The sequence below is a fragment of the Berghia stephanieae genome, chromosome 8 (assembly GCF_034508935.2).
Source record: "Berghia stephanieae isolate SIO BIC M18660-M18661 chromosome 8, UCSD_Bste_1.3, whole genome shotgun sequence".
Lineage (NCBI taxonomy): Eukaryota > Metazoa > Mollusca > Gastropoda > Nudibranchia > Aeolidiidae > Berghia > Berghia stephanieae.
The window spans coordinates 15,262,850-15,281,603 of NC_088367.1; the positions used below are offsets into that span (position 1 = coordinate 15,262,850).

At 34.1% G+C, this 18,754-nt stretch overlaps 2 protein-coding genes across 17 annotated transcripts in view; one reads left to right on the forward strand and one right to left on the reverse strand.

Annotated features, from left to right (window-relative positions):
- Positions 1–1,737: 1,737 nt before the first annotated feature.
- Positions 1,738–11,568, reverse strand: LOC144978228 (NEDD8-conjugating enzyme Ubc12-like). The gene is made up of 5 exons (XM_078924020.1): positions 11,030–11,568; positions 7,719–7,813; positions 6,257–6,399; positions 3,740–3,803; positions 1,738–3,432 (listed from the first exon to the last, which is right to left on the reverse strand). Exons 1-5 carry the CDS (start codon positions 11,130–11,132, stop codon positions 3,292–3,294), a joined length of 546 nt encoding a protein of 181 aa, XP_078780146.1. The 5' UTR covers positions 11,133–11,568; the 3' UTR covers positions 1,738–3,291.
- A 417-nt stretch (positions 11,569–11,985) lies between these two features.
- LOC144978229 (dynein axonemal intermediate chain 7 homolog) overlaps positions 11,986–18,754 on the forward strand; it is a 46,444-nt gene continuing 39,675 nt past the window's right edge. For 10 of the 16 annotated variants that reach the window (XM_078924029.1, XM_078924030.1, XM_078924032.1 and 7 more), the window contains exons 1-2: positions 12,012–12,083; positions 17,434–17,501. In XM_078924029.1, the coding sequence (XP_078780155.1) occupies positions 17,490–17,501 (12 nt within the window). In that variant the 5' untranslated portion in view covers positions 12,012–12,083; positions 17,434–17,489. Of the gene's footprint in view, positions 12,084–17,433; positions 17,502–18,754 lie in introns of all 16 variants that reach the window. The other 6 variants (XM_078924035.1, XM_078924037.1, XM_078924023.1 and 3 more) reach the window with 3 other exon arrangements.

Genomic DNA, 18,754 nt, shown 5'->3' on the forward strand with positions numbered 1-18,754 from the left:
CTTAATTCATCTGACTGTCGTCCTCCTAGCAAAAGACTCCAAACAGGGCCCAGACAAAATCATATGATCTCACACAAAAAAAAGGATAATGAGCTGCATGAAAAAAAAATTGATAATAAGGGAATGAAGAGATAGCAAGGTTATGGACTAGTTTATAAACAACTAGCCTAGGCAGCCAAAACTCCCCCCGCCCTCAGCGAAATTCCACCCATAAAGCCATATAATAATAATTATAATAACTTGTGAGTGGCTATTCATTTTATCAAAACAATCTTTCAGAGGAAATATTGATTGGTAACAGTTCTAATTTTCTTTTCTCATTCAAAACCAAACATATTTTATTGTGACAGTGTAAATAGGAAAATAAAATGAATGAATGCCTCAGTGAATGCTCCACACCAATGGAACACACCTCAGTTTCAAGATACTATGCTATTGACCGACATCAGCATCTCAGATCGCCGATCACGCACATAAATATGAAAATAAATCACAATATGTATCTACTTCTACCAAGTGCTGACTGTAATACCCTTGGCACATGAGCGAGCGCAACAGTAGTCAACTGATGGGTTAACACTTTCACCTAAGCACCTGCAGAACAGGCCTTGGGGATTCGACCTAACTTAACATGCTGTTATGTGGTCTCGTGGTAGGATCGGAAGGTCCTGGGGTCGAGCTTCGCTTGGCGCATAGTTGAGTCCTTGGAAAAGGCTCCTCACTCACATTCTCTCACCATACTCGGGTGTATAATGAGTACCTGGTCTTTAACAGTTGTCTCTGTCGGACAAAAAAAAGTGTAATATCGCCTAAGAGGCATCTTGTCTCATTCTACATGTTACGGATTGCTGTTGGCCAGGGATCCTTTATATGGAAAGCACTTTGAGAATGTATAGTAAATATTGCTCAAGTTTTTTGGTTTTTTTTTACAATCATCAAGAATCGAAATAAAATTGAACCGCATGGCTTTGTTTGTTTTTAAGGGTTTTATGGCCCTTGCAACACATAAAGGTCATCTCAGCACCAGTAAAAGGAAGAAGATAGGATAGTAAAAAGTTCTAGAATTACAATTAAAGCACCCAAGAAAAAGTAAGACAAAGGGAAATTGTTCAAATAGGGGACAGATGTAGATTCCAAGAGCACGCCATCAGTGTACATAGTTTGAGATCACCTGTCTCATCCTGACACAGAATACATATCAGAGAGATGATTTACAAGGAAAAAAATATAATCTCCCAAAACTATAACTATACATTTAACAGTTTCCCTCCCAGTCAAGGACGTCAGCCAGGACTGAGACAAAACTTAAGTAAAACCATTCCAAGACAAAGACAGAAAGCAGATATAAAGGGAGAGAAGACAGAGTGACCTCCTGACCACCATGGGCCAATTGCTTTGATCCATAGACAAAAAGAGGCAGCAACTGCCGACAATGTCGGTGTTGATGCAGCTGTGTCGACGTAGTTCAAGCAGAGTTGAGCGATTAACGCAGTGAAGTCGTGGAAGAGCAATACCTGGCTCTATCATACCAAGAAACTATAGGGTTCTATTTCCAAGGTCGCCTACGTCGGCTGAAACGACCACTGTAGATGGTTAGAAAAAGACAGCTATAATCAAGTTCTCTATCCCCCCCCCCCCCCCCCCCCCTTTCACCCTTCTCTATAACATCATTATTTTCTGGTCTCAACGTGCTGTTATAGAAAGGTTGCACTATACACAAATGGGAAAGCAAAATAGTTACACTTTGCTGATAAATTTTATTATACATAAACTCTCAGAAAACAATCAAATTCATAAAAAATAAGAATAAATGTTGACAACTTCAAGTTTATATATTGAGTCATACCTAAAATTTTGACAAGTCAGAAATTGTACATTGATTTTTTTGTCAGCTTTTAGTTTACCGATAGCTCCCTTATGATCAAAACGAGGGAAGTATTACTTACAATATACACAATAGTTAAGTTTCATAAGTTTAATGGCGCTTGATGTAACACTGAGGTAATATCATAATTACTGCCAAGAAGGAAAAAAAAAAAAGAAAGAAAATCGCACAGGACCAAAAAGATTTAGGTTAAGACCCTTTTAGGTCTTATGCGAGAAGGAAACGGTAAGATAAAGTGGATATTTCAAAGAAAGTACAGAAGTATCTCAACAGCAATTTTGCATGATTAAGGGTCATCTAGAGTACCATACAGACCCTGGTAGAATTCCATTCTACACAAATTCAAAGAGATGATTTGCCAAAAGAAAAAAGATCTCTCCAAGAACAAAATACAGGCCTACACATTCAAATCTGACAGCATCCAGTCACTCAAAACAATAAAAGGTACAGAAAGTAAGCCAAATATAGGGAAAAAAACAAACTAAAATCAAACAATAGGCCAAAAAGGAAAAAGATCCTATCAATATCCTCAAAAATCACAAGCATTGCCAATATTAATTTTTTTAAAAATAAAAAAGAACCAATTTAAAGAGAAAGTTTTCCAAGGCAACGAATGCTTAATAATGAAATCAATTGCAAGATTACATATACATGTAATATAGATGATAATGACGATAAAAATAATAACAATAACAACAACAGCGACAATAACAACAATAATCCACGACCTGACCATATGCATAACAAAATTGGTGCAATGAGTAAACATAATCTGAACAAACAAGCAAGACTTTATACTCATAATGCACATCGCATCACGTATTCTCCAAATTAAAATGTCACCAAAACATCATCATTATTTTATTCAGAGCAATACAGACAGAAGAGATGCCAAAAATGAAACAATGTCAAACTCCAGACATTTGTCACTTACGTTTGTAGAATACACAACAGCTAAAAATAAGTTACATTCACACATTACTGTCAACCAACATTAGTTTTTCAAATATTCTGCATTGTTTCATAATTTCCCTGTTAAAAAAAAAAAAAAAAAGAACTGGACGACACATAGTCATTGTCAATATAAGCAATATACATGGATTGGGTGGGACATACATATTTGGCAAACCTCTCTTATATTCACCTTGCAAAATAAAAAATAAATAAATGCATGCACAGTTATAAAGGACATTGATGAATTCAATGCCCTTAATAATGCCACATTATTTTTTTTTTTTTTTCCTTTTTCAATCAAACTGTTTTAGCATTTGCAGTTGGAAATTACCCCAGAGGCTCATCCATCTAGACTATCTCACAAAATTTCACTCATTAGTTCATAGCATCACCATAGTATAATATAGAGACATAAGTTTGACTATAGAATAGCACTATCAATAAAGCAATAATCATTTCAGACAACGTTCAAAGTAGACGCTGCCTACATAACCTCCTCTCATTGATTTGTTGACGTTCTGTTCAAACATTCGGCGGTTACTTCGAAGGACCTCTGCAGCCTCCTTATTCAGAGGATCATCTGGATTGGGCTCCTGAAAATTTGAAAGCATGATATAATTAAATAAATTATGGTGTTTGGAAGTAAAGACTTGATTTTTAAAGTTTTAAACGCATAAAAACCTATATCTTGTCTTGAGTGAGCCCCCCCACATTTTCATGGTGGAGTACAGGGATAATTTCCCTTGAAGAAAAAAACAAACAAAAAAAAACAAATCCAATGTGAGACATAAGGTAGTGCACAGAATTAACAAATATATATATTAAAAAAGCAGGACTATGGACATATATACAATCCATTTCTAGAATTGTTTTGAATGCATGCAAGAAGTTTCTACTTACTAGAAATAAATACTGAAGTCCATACACTATGGAGTTAATCGTCAAAACTGGCTTCCAATCTTCCCTGAGAAGAAAAAAAAAAGATAGATGATTAAGCTAGAGCTACAAAATTTAGTGCCGTACATAATCCAATAAAATTCACAATAAAAAAGATGTCCATCTATTTAATGCAGTTTGATTGTATGGCTTTAAGTTTATAGATATATATTAAATGAATATAAGCTTAGTAAGATGTTTCAAAGTCACAAAGGTAGTTGAACTAAATCATGATAAAGAAAGGATGCTTCCTTTTTTAATCTAGACATTGCATTTGAGATGCATGGAACATCCATGAAGTTGCACAACTTTTGATATATAAAGTTAGAATAGAAAATTTGACAAAGATGCCGGTAACTTCAAAACTGAAAGTTACTTTTACATACTTTATACATGTTTGTTCACATGACTTGTGTCAAATCCTTTACCCGTAACATATTATTCTAACTTTTGATCTTCAGATTCTCTTTTCAATACAATATTTTTGCCAAATTTCTTTTTAGTCAGTGATAAAAATAAAAACATTAATAATAACAATAATATTGATGATAATAGTAATAATAACAACAACAACAACAATAATAATAATAATAATAATCATAATAATAATAATAATACACTCGAGCACGGAAATCTCGAAATCATGGAAATCTCAAACTCAGTACAATTCCCAGTTTTAATCCCTCTATTTCGTTAGCATTGGCAACATGAAAATCTCGAACACTTTCCGGGGGCCAATACGGAAATCTCGAACAAACTGAACATTCCCTTGCGACCTGTTGAAATTTTTTTACCACGAATTGTTTGTGTTGAATGGAAAAGAAAGATGCTATCACTCTCCCCGTAGTGCGATGTGTCAGTTAATTTGTTATGTGCACGTTTGTGTGGCATATATTATGTGTGCATGCGTTTGTGTATGTGCATGCTGAACTGAGGGGGAATTGCAAAGCATGTTTGACCAGCATCTTACACATCCATCATCACTCCATCTTTACCTCACTTTATGGTACATAATTTGGGGTGCTCGTATTGTTGGGACGGGAGACTAACAAGGCAGTGATTACCTTAGGCAGTAACTGTTATGCATCAAAAGGATACAAACAATTCGGGGTGGGGAACGTGGGATGAGGGCAATGCCCTCCCTCTCTCTTTAGCCTACTATGAGTAAGAGGGAAGAGCATGAGGGTGTTTAAGTGAGGAGTGATAGTGATAGTAATGATTTTAGGTACCGGATTCGTAGGTAATGACAGCGCGTGCTGTGTGTGTAATCCACAATGCGATATGCTGGCTTTGTCTTATTATCAAGCACACACAGTGGGAATTGTCATTCCATTTCTGTAATTGAACAAGACAAGACCCACTAAACGCAACACCAGTGAAAACTCTATAGTTTTGTAACAGATGGCAGAGAAAAGGAAACTGAATTGTCTCACTATCGACTCTTAACAGAGTTCACAATAACGGAGAGTAATCATTATAATATGACTTTTATCAAGACCACCCACATTTACTCCCTCATATCCTCTGTAAAATACTCAACACGGAAAACTCTAAAACACAGGAATCTCAAACAAATAGACCCAGTCCTGACTTGTTCGAGATTTCCGTGCTCAAGTGTAATAATAATAATGCAATACAATAATTTATGATGAAAGCAGAGTTCAGAATTTGCCATCTTTGACTTTTTCGTAAGCAAATCTATGACCAACAATAATAATACAGTGCAACCTCTCTATAACGACATCGTCAGGACCAGAAAAAAAATGTCATAATAGAGGGTTAGGTTGTCGTTACAGAGGAGGAAGAAATAAATGTTAAAGGGGGGGTGGGGGGAGGAGGAGGTGAGGCTTGAATTTCCATTTTCCCTCTGTAGATTATCCATGCTTGGGATCAATATGTATGCAATAGCATGCACAGCCGCATTAAAACTTTTTTTTTTTTTTTCTGGGGTTTTAAAAGAATTTTTACACAAAATGGTGACTGTCATGTCAATATTCTGTGAATAAGTCATCAATCACCATCTGTCTTTGTTTGGAGGAGATGATCTCACACACCATCATTCCATTGTATGGCCTATCAAGAGCATTCATCACTTGAAAAGTCAGCATTCTCATTGGCTACAAGTCGTATGAGTATGGGCTATCATTGGTCAAAGAGTTAGTGTTTTCACTGGCTATGTGTTGTACAAGTATGGGATATTGACTGAAGATCAAGCTTTCACATTGGCTATGAGGACACATTTCTTTGGTAAAAAAACTAGCAGTTTCATCAGACCAGGAATTTCAATGTCACTATTCAGGGTTTTTGCTAAAGTATATAGATTTTTAAAAATTACAAACAATATACAGGGAAAAAAATCGGGACCTGGCCACCATGTTGCTTTTGAGAGAATGTCGCTATAATATTGTCGTAAAAGAGAGGTTGCACTACTATAATAATAAAAATCATAATCATCATCTTAAAACACTTTGTATGATTTACCGAAGAATGTTCAAGCACACATTTCCTTCCAGATCAATGTTTGGGTGGTATACCATTGTCTCACACTTTACTTTTGGGGGATCATGAGGATAGCCTGGGCCAACTTTGAAGCTGAACATAAAGCGACCTCCTTTGTAAAATTCCTGTGCAAAATAATCATTTTTTCATTATTAAGATAGAAAACATCTGGCTTATATTCATTTAAGAATGTAAAAAAAGAAGAAAAAAAATGTCATCATTAGCGTTGTACCACACAGAGCCACCTGAAGTCAAAATATAAAACAACAGATATAGAGCACTGTGTCTCTATGGGGCTTTGTGGTCTTGTGGTATTAAACTCATCATTGGACCTCTAGGTTTCTGATTCAGGACCTGCCTTGAGCGGTTGCACAGTTGAATTCTTGGAAAAGTCTCTTTCAACGCACTCAAGTGTAAAATGAGTATTGGCCTTGTCGCAAAAGGAAAAATAAAATATTTTAATTATGCCTTACAGACGACATGTCTCAGCCTACACATTAAGTGTTGCTGTTGACTTGGGAACCATTGTAAAGTACTTTAAAAAATAATTCCCTTTATTTATCCCACAGGGGAAATTTGTCTCTAGGGTCTATTCCAAGGGAAGACTGAAATAACCCAGGCGTCAGCCACTGTGCAGCGCACAAATTGAGCTAGGGCGAGGTGTTGACTTGCTCAAGGCCACACATCACAGCGGCGAGTGATTGAACTCGGTACCTTTTGGGTACGAAGCAAAGACTATACCGATGAGCCATGCTGCCTCCTTAAATGAATTACAAAACAGCACCACAAGTCTTGTGTCATTCCTAATTGTTAGGGTTTGTCTGGCCAGGGTCATAAAATGGGAAAGTAATCCAAATTTATGCAAGCTGTTAAATCATGACACCAGACACATGATGATATTACTATATAAATCCATCACCAGGGATGGCAAATGGTCACATCTCACCTAAAACAAAACTTGGAAATGAGAAAACAAAAACATTTCTCTTTACTCTCCCCTTTCCTTTGCAAGTGTATGGAATCTTTGTTGTTTCAATTCCAATAACATTATCTCTGTCTTGAAAAGAAAGATGGCTTAAATGTGAACCGATGTGTGAAAAAAAAAAAACCAAAATAAACCCAAACATTTGGCTTCCTTTACGACATAGTGGCAACGGTTTTATCCAACGAAAAGTTTGACACTGCAAACTCAGCTGAGAATTCCTATGAAAATCCCACAATTCAGCAAATCCAAAAAAGATTATCAACAGTTATCGGTTTTGTTGAAAGTGAAATTTCATCTATTCAAACAGCAATGATGGTTGAAACCTCATACTTAACTTCAATTCAAACTAGTGTCTATGAAATAATCAAAAACACAGAGGGGCAAAAAAGTTGTAAAAACTTAAGTAAATATAATGTGAAACTCAAATTAAATGATTGAAAGTACATAATTTGTACTGACCTCATCTGGTGAAATGATCAGCTTGAAATTTAAGAGGTCATTTGGGTCTGGGAAATCTACTTGGCAAGTCTTTGGGAGATTCAATTCATTGATATCTGTATGTGAGAAAAGGGGTTGGGGTTGGGAAGGGGGGGGGGGGGGGGTAGAAAATGAATATAATTTTTTTAATTAGTAAGGATTTTAAAAAAAAATATGCCTTTATGCTCTCATAATATTATAAATCAATTAATCATACAATAAAGATTTTTTTTTTTTATGAATACTGATATGCATTTCTACTATCCAAGAAATTCCAAACTACACAGTTGTCCGTTTTAAAAGTTATGACTTAAAAATATGGAGGTATTTCTAAAAGATTTTTACAATCCTCTCAGTTCACCATTTCAAAAAAACAGACTTTACAGGAATTGTACAAAGGATGGGCACTTATCATTATTAAACTGTATCATGCAAAAGGTGTTAAATAAAATAAATATAATTCATTCTTTTATAAGTTGGTGAGTATTGATTTCATTGAAAATGAATCTTCTCGAGAGGGAGGTTGGCAATGATTTTTTTTTTTTCAACCGTCAATATAAATTTTTGATTTTGAGTTTTACCAATATTTCCATTCTAAGGCCACTTATTGACAATATCAATGGTAAAAAAGTTTGTTTTTTTCTCCCCCAGTAAAATCGTTGTTTATGGGAGGTAGGAAACTTCATTTTCATTGCATGATGGTGGAAATTGCATGTTTTTACACCCTGGTAACACTTTTTGTTTTGCCTAGGATGAATGCTACTCTATGGAAACTGGGTAAAATCTGGCTCCATGGGCTTAATGGCTCAGAAGGACTACTTAACTGCTTAAAAGTTCTCCAATGACATTTACATAAATTTGGTTGTTGATTTGAGACAAGAATCTCAAAACTCAAAATCTTATCATTATTTACAGACTTTAGTTTGTTTTGGTAGAAAAGGTTGGGTTTTTCATATATTTGAATGAGGTGGACAGAGGTAAGTAGTAAAATGAGACATGAACATTCATGATAGCCGTCGTTGCTGCCAAATTTCTAGATAATAGCTATCACATTTAGATTTAGACAATCATGTTTTTATTCACATGCGCCTTAAAAAAAGTAAATATCCTGTCACATTATTATAACAAAATACATTGAAAGTTAAACTACCACCCCCTAGGATTTTATTAGAAATGGCAATAGAAAATTAGTAGTAAGACTTGCCCTGACTTTTTTAAAACAAGGTCAACCAATTAGATTACACCAGGTTTTAAGTGTGTTAACTATTTCACACACACTTTTGCATAAGTCCTCTCTGCTGAGTTCTTTATAATATTAAAAAAACTATATTTTCATCCTTTCGTAAAATCTATTAATGTGTGGTAATAAATCGAATAAATACATATGAAAACACGTCTATAGTCATCGGAGACCAGCACCAACAATAACAAATACTTTTTACACATATGGCCATTTTGAAAAGATATCTGTCGAACATCATAAGAAACTGAACACATTTCAAATGTAAAAGTGACAAAAAATTCCAAATGTTTGAAATTCATCAAGAATTGCCAAGTTATGAATGTAGCAATGCGAATATCACGGAAATCCTTGGACTTCGATTCGGGTCATGAAGTGGTCATGAAGCACAATTTCATGTATGCTATTTTTTAAATCATCACATAGCTGTTTATCAATGAATATGAATGAAAGTTGGCAGCCAATTAGTAAAGAGGTCATTTTAGGTTTATGTTAAACGACGGACATTGTGCAATCACTAGCAGTCAGATAAAAGTAGATTTTTACCCTATTGAGTAAAATACTTCTAAAACTATCAGGAGGATTAAATGCATAATTCTTCTAATTATGTGTTAAAATTCATTGGAATATGATAAATACTTTCCAAGTAACATGACAAAACATCGTGAGTATGAAAAGTAGATAGCCATTTTGCCCCCCCCCCCCCCCCCCCCCCCCACACCAAACCATCCGACTCACAACACAAAATCAGTGAAGCAGGGCTACCCTGGCAGCCCTACGTGCATGTAGGGGAATATTTGGGGAAGGCCCAAGTGCAAGACATGATAAACTTCAAGAAATGAAGATTATATATATTAATATTAATTATATGCACATATGTAGATGTGTAAGGGTAATAGATTTGTGCTTTTATGAAAGAGAGAGAGAGAGAGAGAGAGAGAGAGAGAGAGAGAGAGAGAGAGAGAGAGAGAGAGAGAGAGAGAGAGAGAAGGGGGGGGGGGAATGGAACGAGGAGTGTAGGCTTATGTGTGAGAGTTTGATGGAGAGCGAGAGAGAGTTGATGTACTATTGATGGTTAATGTGAGTGTGACAGACCGAGAGTGATAGAAATTGCCAGTTTGTGTTTTGAAAAAGAAAAAAATAATAGAAAACAACAACAAAAACAACAAACTAAAATAAAGTCTCAACTTTTCAGGGTGCCAAATTATCTGATGACAATATACACCAGAGTTTCGGTGTCGAATTATATGGTGACAAAATACACCTGAGTTTTAGTTGTCGAATTAAACTCCCTTTTTTTTGGGCAGGCATAAGGTGTCGCTCTGCCAGAGCGATATCTCTGATTGCATTGCCTTTGTTTATTGTTGTGACAACAAGTTTAATTATCACAATCATAATGATATAACATGATAAAAGTGTACTAATGAAAATGACGATATTTTAATGAAAGAAAATAGAAGAAAAATAGTAAGAAGAAGAACAAAATGATAAATAAACAAATAAAAAAATAAGCTTTAAAAATTTAAAAGAATTTTAAAAAATAAATAACGCTAGTAAGAAAACATTAAAAACAGTAAAAAAATAAAAAATAAAAATTGAACAAAAAAAGTTGTCCTGTTGAGATTTGAACCCAGAACCTTCCAATCAAGAGTCGACCAGCTTAACCACTAAGCTACAGATCCACCCATATTGTAGAGATATTTAATCATGTCTATTTAGTATTTAGAAGAAATTCTTAAAATATGAATTATGCCACTTCTGCTTTATTTTAAAATGTAAATTGCATATTGTTATTATCAAAAAAAAAAAAAGGTATACAGATATATTCCTTTTTATAGTTTTAGTGACTCTATTTTTGTGATTAACAAAATGCTGGGGCGATATCTAGTTTCTCTGTTACTGTTGCCGTTGCTAGAGTTAGATGTCGCTCTCTCAGTCTCTTTTGTTGTTTTTTTTTGTTTGGTTTTATTCATGACCTTCGTCTTAATATCGAGAGCAGTCGTTGACTATTAGTAGGGTGACTAATGTGGCCAAAAGTAACATTTCACTTTACCTTTCTGTATTCTCAATTGAGCAGCTGACTGACGTTTTGTTCCTCCTGAAACATCTCTATCCCCATCTTTCTTTTGTTGTTTTAAAGAGAAAAGCTTGATCATTTTTGTTCGCAGTAATATATTTTCAGTAGCGGTAGCTCAGTCGCTACAGGCAAAATCAACTTAAAAATTCAATCTGAAAATTTCGATATTTTAGTTTTTCTATTCCTTTCTTATCTGTGTCTCTCTTTCGCAGGGTTTTCTTTGATTGAAAGTTCGCACTTCGACTTCACTTCTGATTTTGAGTTGATTTTTTAATACAAAACAAATGACTAAGTGTCTTCATGTCGTTAATTAACTGTTTTGTACAAAAGCAAATCAGCATTGATCAGAGAGGTAATTCAGAGATATTACAAAACTTCATCCAAACATATAAACGAACACGAGTATCATATTCCTCGGTTCAAGTAAAAGAAGACGTCTGTTGAATAAAGGATGTCAACATTCACTATAATTCTCTGAAAAGATAACTTCCGTTTATTTTACTTCTCAAAGAACTGAAGGCGAGAAATGCTTCAGTACAGTTAAATTTTATAATCACTGTAAGGATTGAAAAGTCATAAATTTTGTCTTTTGTTAGAGTGGAAATTAATTTTACTCGCGTTAAAAGATCTGACAAAACTAGCATTTAGGTCAATACTATCAATTACATAGACCATAAATCCAAACTGAATTTTTAATGAGTACAAAATAGCATATGTGAAGAATAATGCATGAAGGGTTAAATATTATATAAAAAGATTTTAACACATGCCTTCCAGTTTATTTTTGATATACGATATGCTATAAATTGTATATATTTATTCGATACAAGACATGGTATAAACATCTAGTCTCTCTATTCGATAGCTTATGTTAAAACTGATAGAACAGGAAAAGGATTATTTGGATTACGAATTTGCCGGCTTACGGGACTATAGTGAGGCATTGAAATACTTCCGGATGGTTGCTATACACAACGGGTCTTTTTATCATTACTGAGAGAGCATCTCTCGATTTGGATATCACGAGCGGGTATTTTATTTCATTTTAAAACATGGCTTGCTTTTTTTTTAAAGATATCTTTGTTCAATGACTTATATGTTAATGATGCAGTCAATACGCCAAAAATTGGAGATAAGGGATCTTTCATTTATTTCATCACAATCTCTCTCCGACTCCGACTCCGTCTTTGATCTGTCACTAACTAGAAGCATAAAGTGATTTTTGTTTTTTGATTGACCGTTGCATTATTGTGTTCAATCTAAAGATTGCATTTACCATACCCTTTTCTTTAACAAAACCAAACTGCTCATCACTTATCTCTGGAGAGATCTTGCTCCTCATTCTTTTCATAAGTATTCTTAATATAATTTTGGTGACCTGGCTCATTATGCTGATTGTTATGTGTTGGTCACAGTCAATAGTTCCTTGTTTTTTGGATATATGGTAATGAATACCAATTGTCTCAAAATATTATGCAATTCACCCTTTTCGTATATGACATTAAAGGCTTTTGTCAGAATGTCTATTCCCAGATCGTCGAGGGCGTCAATCAATTTTACTGAGAAACTATCTTGGCCTACCGCTTTACCCCTTTTCATCTCTTTGCAAGCAGCTTCTACTTCTTCTCGCTTAATCTGGGGACTTGTGTTCACAGTAGAGATTTCTTTATCCAAGCACGTCCCTCTTTTGTCATCCGCGTAAAGATTTTTTATGTATACTTCCCAACATTCCAAAATTTCGTTGTTGTCGATAAGTATATTACCGTTTGCATCTTTAATGCATTTTCTTGCCATGGCTGGTCATTTTCCACTTAGATCTTGTATTGACTGGTAGAATTGTTTGGTGTTAGATTGTTTTAGTCTTTCAATTCTGTGACATTCTTGTTCAATATAATCTTCCTTTGCTCTCTTACACTCAGGTTTTATAATCTCTTTAGCTTCTTTATATTCATTGCTGTTGCATTCTAGTTTTCGTTTTTCATTCATCAGTTTCAAGATCTTGTCATCCATCCACTTTTGTTTTGGTTCATGTTTTTTCACAGATGGAATAGTTTCTCTTGCAAATTCTGTTATGCAGTTTGATATTTGATTCCAGTACTCATCTATGTTTATATCTGAGGTCAAGTTTTCACTTTTTTCTTTCATGCATTCTTTGTAATCATATTTTATTTGATCGTTGATTCTCAATAGATCTAATTGCAGTTTTGGTTCCACTTTCTTTTTCTTTATTTGTTTAAGTTTTATTTTTAGTGTGGCCTTGACAGGTCGGTTGTCACTATTACAATCTGCGCTTGGAATAGTTGTTGCATTGCGTACAATATTTCTGAATCGATGTTGGACCAGAATAAAGTCTATCAAATTTTTATAAAGGCCACCTGGGCTTATCCATGTCCACTTCTTTCTATCATGGTTTTTAAACCATGTATTGACCATAGTAAGGTTTTCCAATCTGCACCAGTCGACAAGTCTTTCCCCTCTATCATTTTTGGTACCTAGTCCGTATGGGGCAACGATATTTTCAACTCTCTCGTTACCAACCTTTGCATTGAAATCACCAATTATTAAACGAATTTCATCAGATTTACATTGTTTTAATGCCTGTTCCATATCTTGATAGAATGTCTCAATTTTGTTTTCGTCACTGTCTGATGTTGGGGCGTATATTGAATAATATTAACATTAAACAGGTTTCCTTTCAACTTCACTAAAATAACTCTTTCTGAGATTGCAACATAGCACTTTGATATTGATTTGTCTAAAATAATTCCAACTCCTTTCTCATGATGTTTTTCACCTGCATAATACAATACAAAATCATCTTTAACTACTCCTTCTCTTCCACTTCATGGCTATTCTGATTTAACTTTCAATGTTCATGCGCATACAGAGGGGAGGAAGACACAATGTGGGCAGTAGGCAGAGGGTGGAACTGATAACGAAATAGAAAAAGAGTTCAGAAGAAATTCTGTTCCCCATATTACATTACACTGACTCAGCTCATACCCATACGTTGGACTGTATAAGGATTGTTGCCTGTCTCAGACTATCAGAATATGTAGTTTTTTAATTAATTATTTTTGTCCAGATTTTATTTTGACATCGTGTTTTGTTGTTAGAAAAGCTTTTCCACAGTTACTTTGACTGACTTTTGTTACTTTTGAAGAGTTTGAACTCTTTTATTTTTAATTTATATCTGGACTTCCAAATGATCTAGGATTTTGTCTTTCTCGTCAAATAAAGCGTGTTTAGACTGCCTGTTGATAGTTACTAAAATCGTAATTTTGATTTGCATTAATTTTATGTAATTTTAAATGATTAAAATCTTTTTTTTAAATTAAAAAAAAATATATATGCTGCCAGGGAGACTATTCAGACTGAGTTTGAATAATCTGATGATTGCACACGCATTGGAATATGAGTCCGAATAGCCACAGGAGACTATTCAGACTCGAATCAAAATAGCCGCAGCCAAAAATAAAACCAAGTAACTTTAAACGGACCCGAACAGGAAAAACAAACACCCTAGGACTTTAACTAAGACCTATAACTAACCCTAATAGAAAAAAAAATCCTGTCACCTCGAGCTAACCCTAATATTTAAAAAATCCTAGGACTGCTTTGCACTACCTTTCAATACTTCACTGACAAAATGGAGACGGAGAACCAAAGCAATGGTCATATAAAGAAATTTTAAACTTTCACTAATCTATCAAGGTTTGTTCTAGAGTTTTAAAAATGCTACTATATATTGACAAATTGAATGAATAAACGCCTGACTAAAGATTCATACTGAAAATACTAATTGAAAGAGATGCTACCCCAAGGAGCTTACGGAATTTCTCCCAAACCCGACCAAGTCAGACTGAGTATTACTGTCAATTTGCTTATCCAAAAGCTGCCATTGCTTTCTATTGATATTAACTGTGCTAGTTAATGTGTTTTCATGTGAATGTGTGGTTGTGTGTGTGTGTGTGTGTGTGTGTGTGTGAGTGGAGAGAGGGGAAGTGCGAATTATGTTTGACCTGTGTCTTGTGAATGAAATGCTTCACTCTATCTAATGTGTACCAGAACCAGTGGGAGACTAGTGAGGCAATGATGGCACAAGACTGTTACTGTTATGTATTAAAATCAAAGAAGCGATTAGGGGTGGGAAAGACAGAGTGAAATAAGAGGTGCTGGGGAGATGAGAAGTGGTCGTGATTAGGTACCGGATTTGTAAATAAAGACGTCATGTGCTGAGTGTGTAATCAGCAATGTGATGTGCTGGCTTTGTCTTCTCATTATGTGGGTACACTGACTGGGGAACATTATTCCATCTGTTATTGAATGAAACAAGACAAACTAAATGCTGCACCTCATTTTAATCTTACCAAAACCATCTACGTTTATCCCCTCATATTTTTCGCGTTTTTTGTAAAATACTCAGCATGGAAAACTCGGAAATATGGAAATCTCGAACTTGTTCGAGATTTCCGTATGGAACTGTAATACAATAATTTCAAAAGCTTAGGTCTAATATACAGCTTTTTGTTTTTTATACTACCCGATAAAAAATTGAAATGACCTAAAAACTAGAAATGATAGAAACATCTAGTTTTTTTTAATTGTTTTCCATCATTTTTCAAGTTTTTTGGGGTTAAAATTTCAGGAAGATACTACAAGCTGTTACAATACAGTGGCGCTTATTGTAAAAAGGGAGAAATTTACTCAAACAACTTTTGATGCATTTTAATTTTTCTTCCAATGTTTGATATTTAAATTCTTTTATTGGGTAGTAATAAAAAAACACCCCATATTATTTTAATCAATTTTAATGTCATCACATAAATTTCATTGCCATTTGACAACAGCAAAATTAAAAGAAAAGGATGAATGTTTATAGGTTTTTTACAATAAACAAATTGGATAATAGACAAGCATTGCTTGTTTTGATTTCTTGTTCCAGCAAACTGTGTTGATACCATTGTTTCTACTTTTTCATCAGCATCTGCAACGCACTCATGTTGTATGGGCAAAGAATTAAGATCACACTATGTATCTAGCGACAGATCAGTGTTATCATTTTTTATAAACTTGGATGTTTCTTCTTTTTTAAAATATAAATTTGTTCTATCAATGAATTGCATCTCCTTTACTAGTGCTAACCAAATACCTATTAAATTTCAAATTTAAACTTCAGTGATTAGTGTCTGTTCAAATTCATCTCAGTAAAGTCATCTCACATTTATGTTTACAATGATAAAACTGTTGATAAATACCATGCGATTTTGTGAGCTTGTTTGGACAATAGTCTGTGTTTATTCATGTGTGTGAGGTGAGTGTGTGCTAGTGTGTGGAGCCCTTTTTATTGCACAAGCAATGGATTTCAAATGCTAAGCAAATAAAAAAACACACACACACACTCACTCACACAACATACACAAACACACACACACACACACACACACACACACACACACACACACACACATATCCAAGGTGAGCTTTAAAAGCATGCACATTTTTTTTTTCCATTACATTTCTATAACATGCAAGTATGTGCTCAAGACCATACTTTTTGGTTTTTGTTAATCATCGACACTTTGCCAATGGGACTTTAAGAGTCATAAACTTTTTCCATTTAAAAAAGTTTATAACTTCAAACTTTGCTATTTTATCAAGGGAGCCATAACAATAGTTTAAATCTTGTTTCAGTAAAGCTTAAGGTTCATCACTGTTACAACTCTCTTGGTTGAAATGGAAATATTAATGTAAGGTTGGAAAATAAATAAACCCCTCTGTTAAGCGGTTTTTGTTGAGTCTTTTTTGAGTTGTTTTTTTTTTTTGTTTTAAAGTTTGCGAGCCAATTGTGTATCCTCTAGCCTCTTGTCATGAATTTACAAAGTAATAAGCAAAACTGAATATAACAGCTTCACAAAAGACCAAAATACCAAACACGGAACGTTTCGAGCTCAAAACCCTTCTTCAGCTAACAACAAAAAACAAAGGCATAAATACTGAATTAAGTGATGTATTTATGTCTTTATTGTTTTTTTGTTGTTGGCTGAAGAAGGGTTTTGAGCCCGAAACGTTCCGTGTTTGGTATTTTGTTCTTTTCTGAAGCTGTTATATTCATTTTTGTTTATTACTTTTTAAAGTCCACAGCTTCTAGCAGCCTAGTATCATCATGAATATACAGTAACTTCTTCGAATGAGACCTGCATCTGAATGAATTTAAGTTTCCCTACTTTATAGATTGGGTTCTAGCTTCTTTTTTAAAATTGGATATGGTTTCCCAATTCAGGATGTATGTGTGTAATTAATCATAACTCTTATTTTGTTTTCCATCCCCTTGGTTTATATCTATCTGTTATTACTTAATTATTTTTTTCTGGTTTCAGCACTAACACATTCACTGGGAAAAACTAAAAACAAACAAACAAATAAAAAATTCAGCATGGCTGATTCGGTGAGGCTTTTTATTCATTTTAATTACTATCGCATTCTTAAAATTTTAGATTTTTATTTCATGATGAATATGATTATTACTTCATTACTATCCTTATAATGATTAATCAACTGATTGAGACAAACTATTTATAACAATGTCATATTTATTATTTCACCTTTGAAAATTTCTTTTAACATGATGTGTTTTATGTTTTGAAAATAGTATTTAAAAATCTATTTTGCTTAATGAAAAAAAAAATTACCTGATTATTATTTTAAGAATCACGATAAAATCCACCAGAATCATTAGATAGCTTATATCAATTTACCTCTTTCATGCCAGGTTCACATGATCCCAAACGAAATTTATGCCCATTGATGTAAAATTAATCGCACAGCTCTTTTTCTCAATGCAAATGTTTGGGAGGTTGATTGGTTTTTATTTTTATTTAATTTAATTTTTTTTTTATTTATTTATTTATTTATTTATTTATTTTTTTGGTAGGGTTTTGAGGATTTTTAAATATGACTTGAAAAAATGGTACAGTAGCTTTGTAAACAGATTTTTTGTTCTTGTTTTGACACTTGCCCCACAAACATTACCAACTATGCTATTTTGCTCATTGTTTGTAAAATAGTCCCTGACGTCTGACATATTTTGATGCTGAGGCTGTGATGCTAGAAAAGCATAGGATTAGTGTGCCTGATTCCAATTCCGAATCGACTGATATTGCTCCCTTTATAATTCCATCCTTTTTCACCGTCAATCGCATTGTGATGGGTAGCTTGATCTCCTTAAACCAAAAAGAACTATAGGTGACATGGAAAGGAACGGTTCACTCCACCATGTTTATTCATTTATTGCTGATACCTTGATATAACGTGGCATAGTTTTGGCGCATCAACTTCCTAACCTGGATTGAACATTGATAATATATTGCTTGAATATAAAAAGTCTCATTTCTTTATCTGCCATACACAGACTGAAGAATGAAACATTTTACTTAATCACCTTAACAACAAAGAGACTAAATCAAATATTTCTTGACACCATCATTTATCTAAATTAATTATTTTTTTTTTTTGTGAAAGCTGAAATTAAAAATATGGTACTCTTTTATGACAAGTGACAGCAAAAACCGTGACACTGTGAAAACTTGCTTGACTATACTTATAAAGGAAAATGTCCCCCTCAAAACTGAAATCATCTCAATGCAGGCGATCATCGGTCGATACCGACACAAAGATCATTGTAAAAACAAGATGAAATAA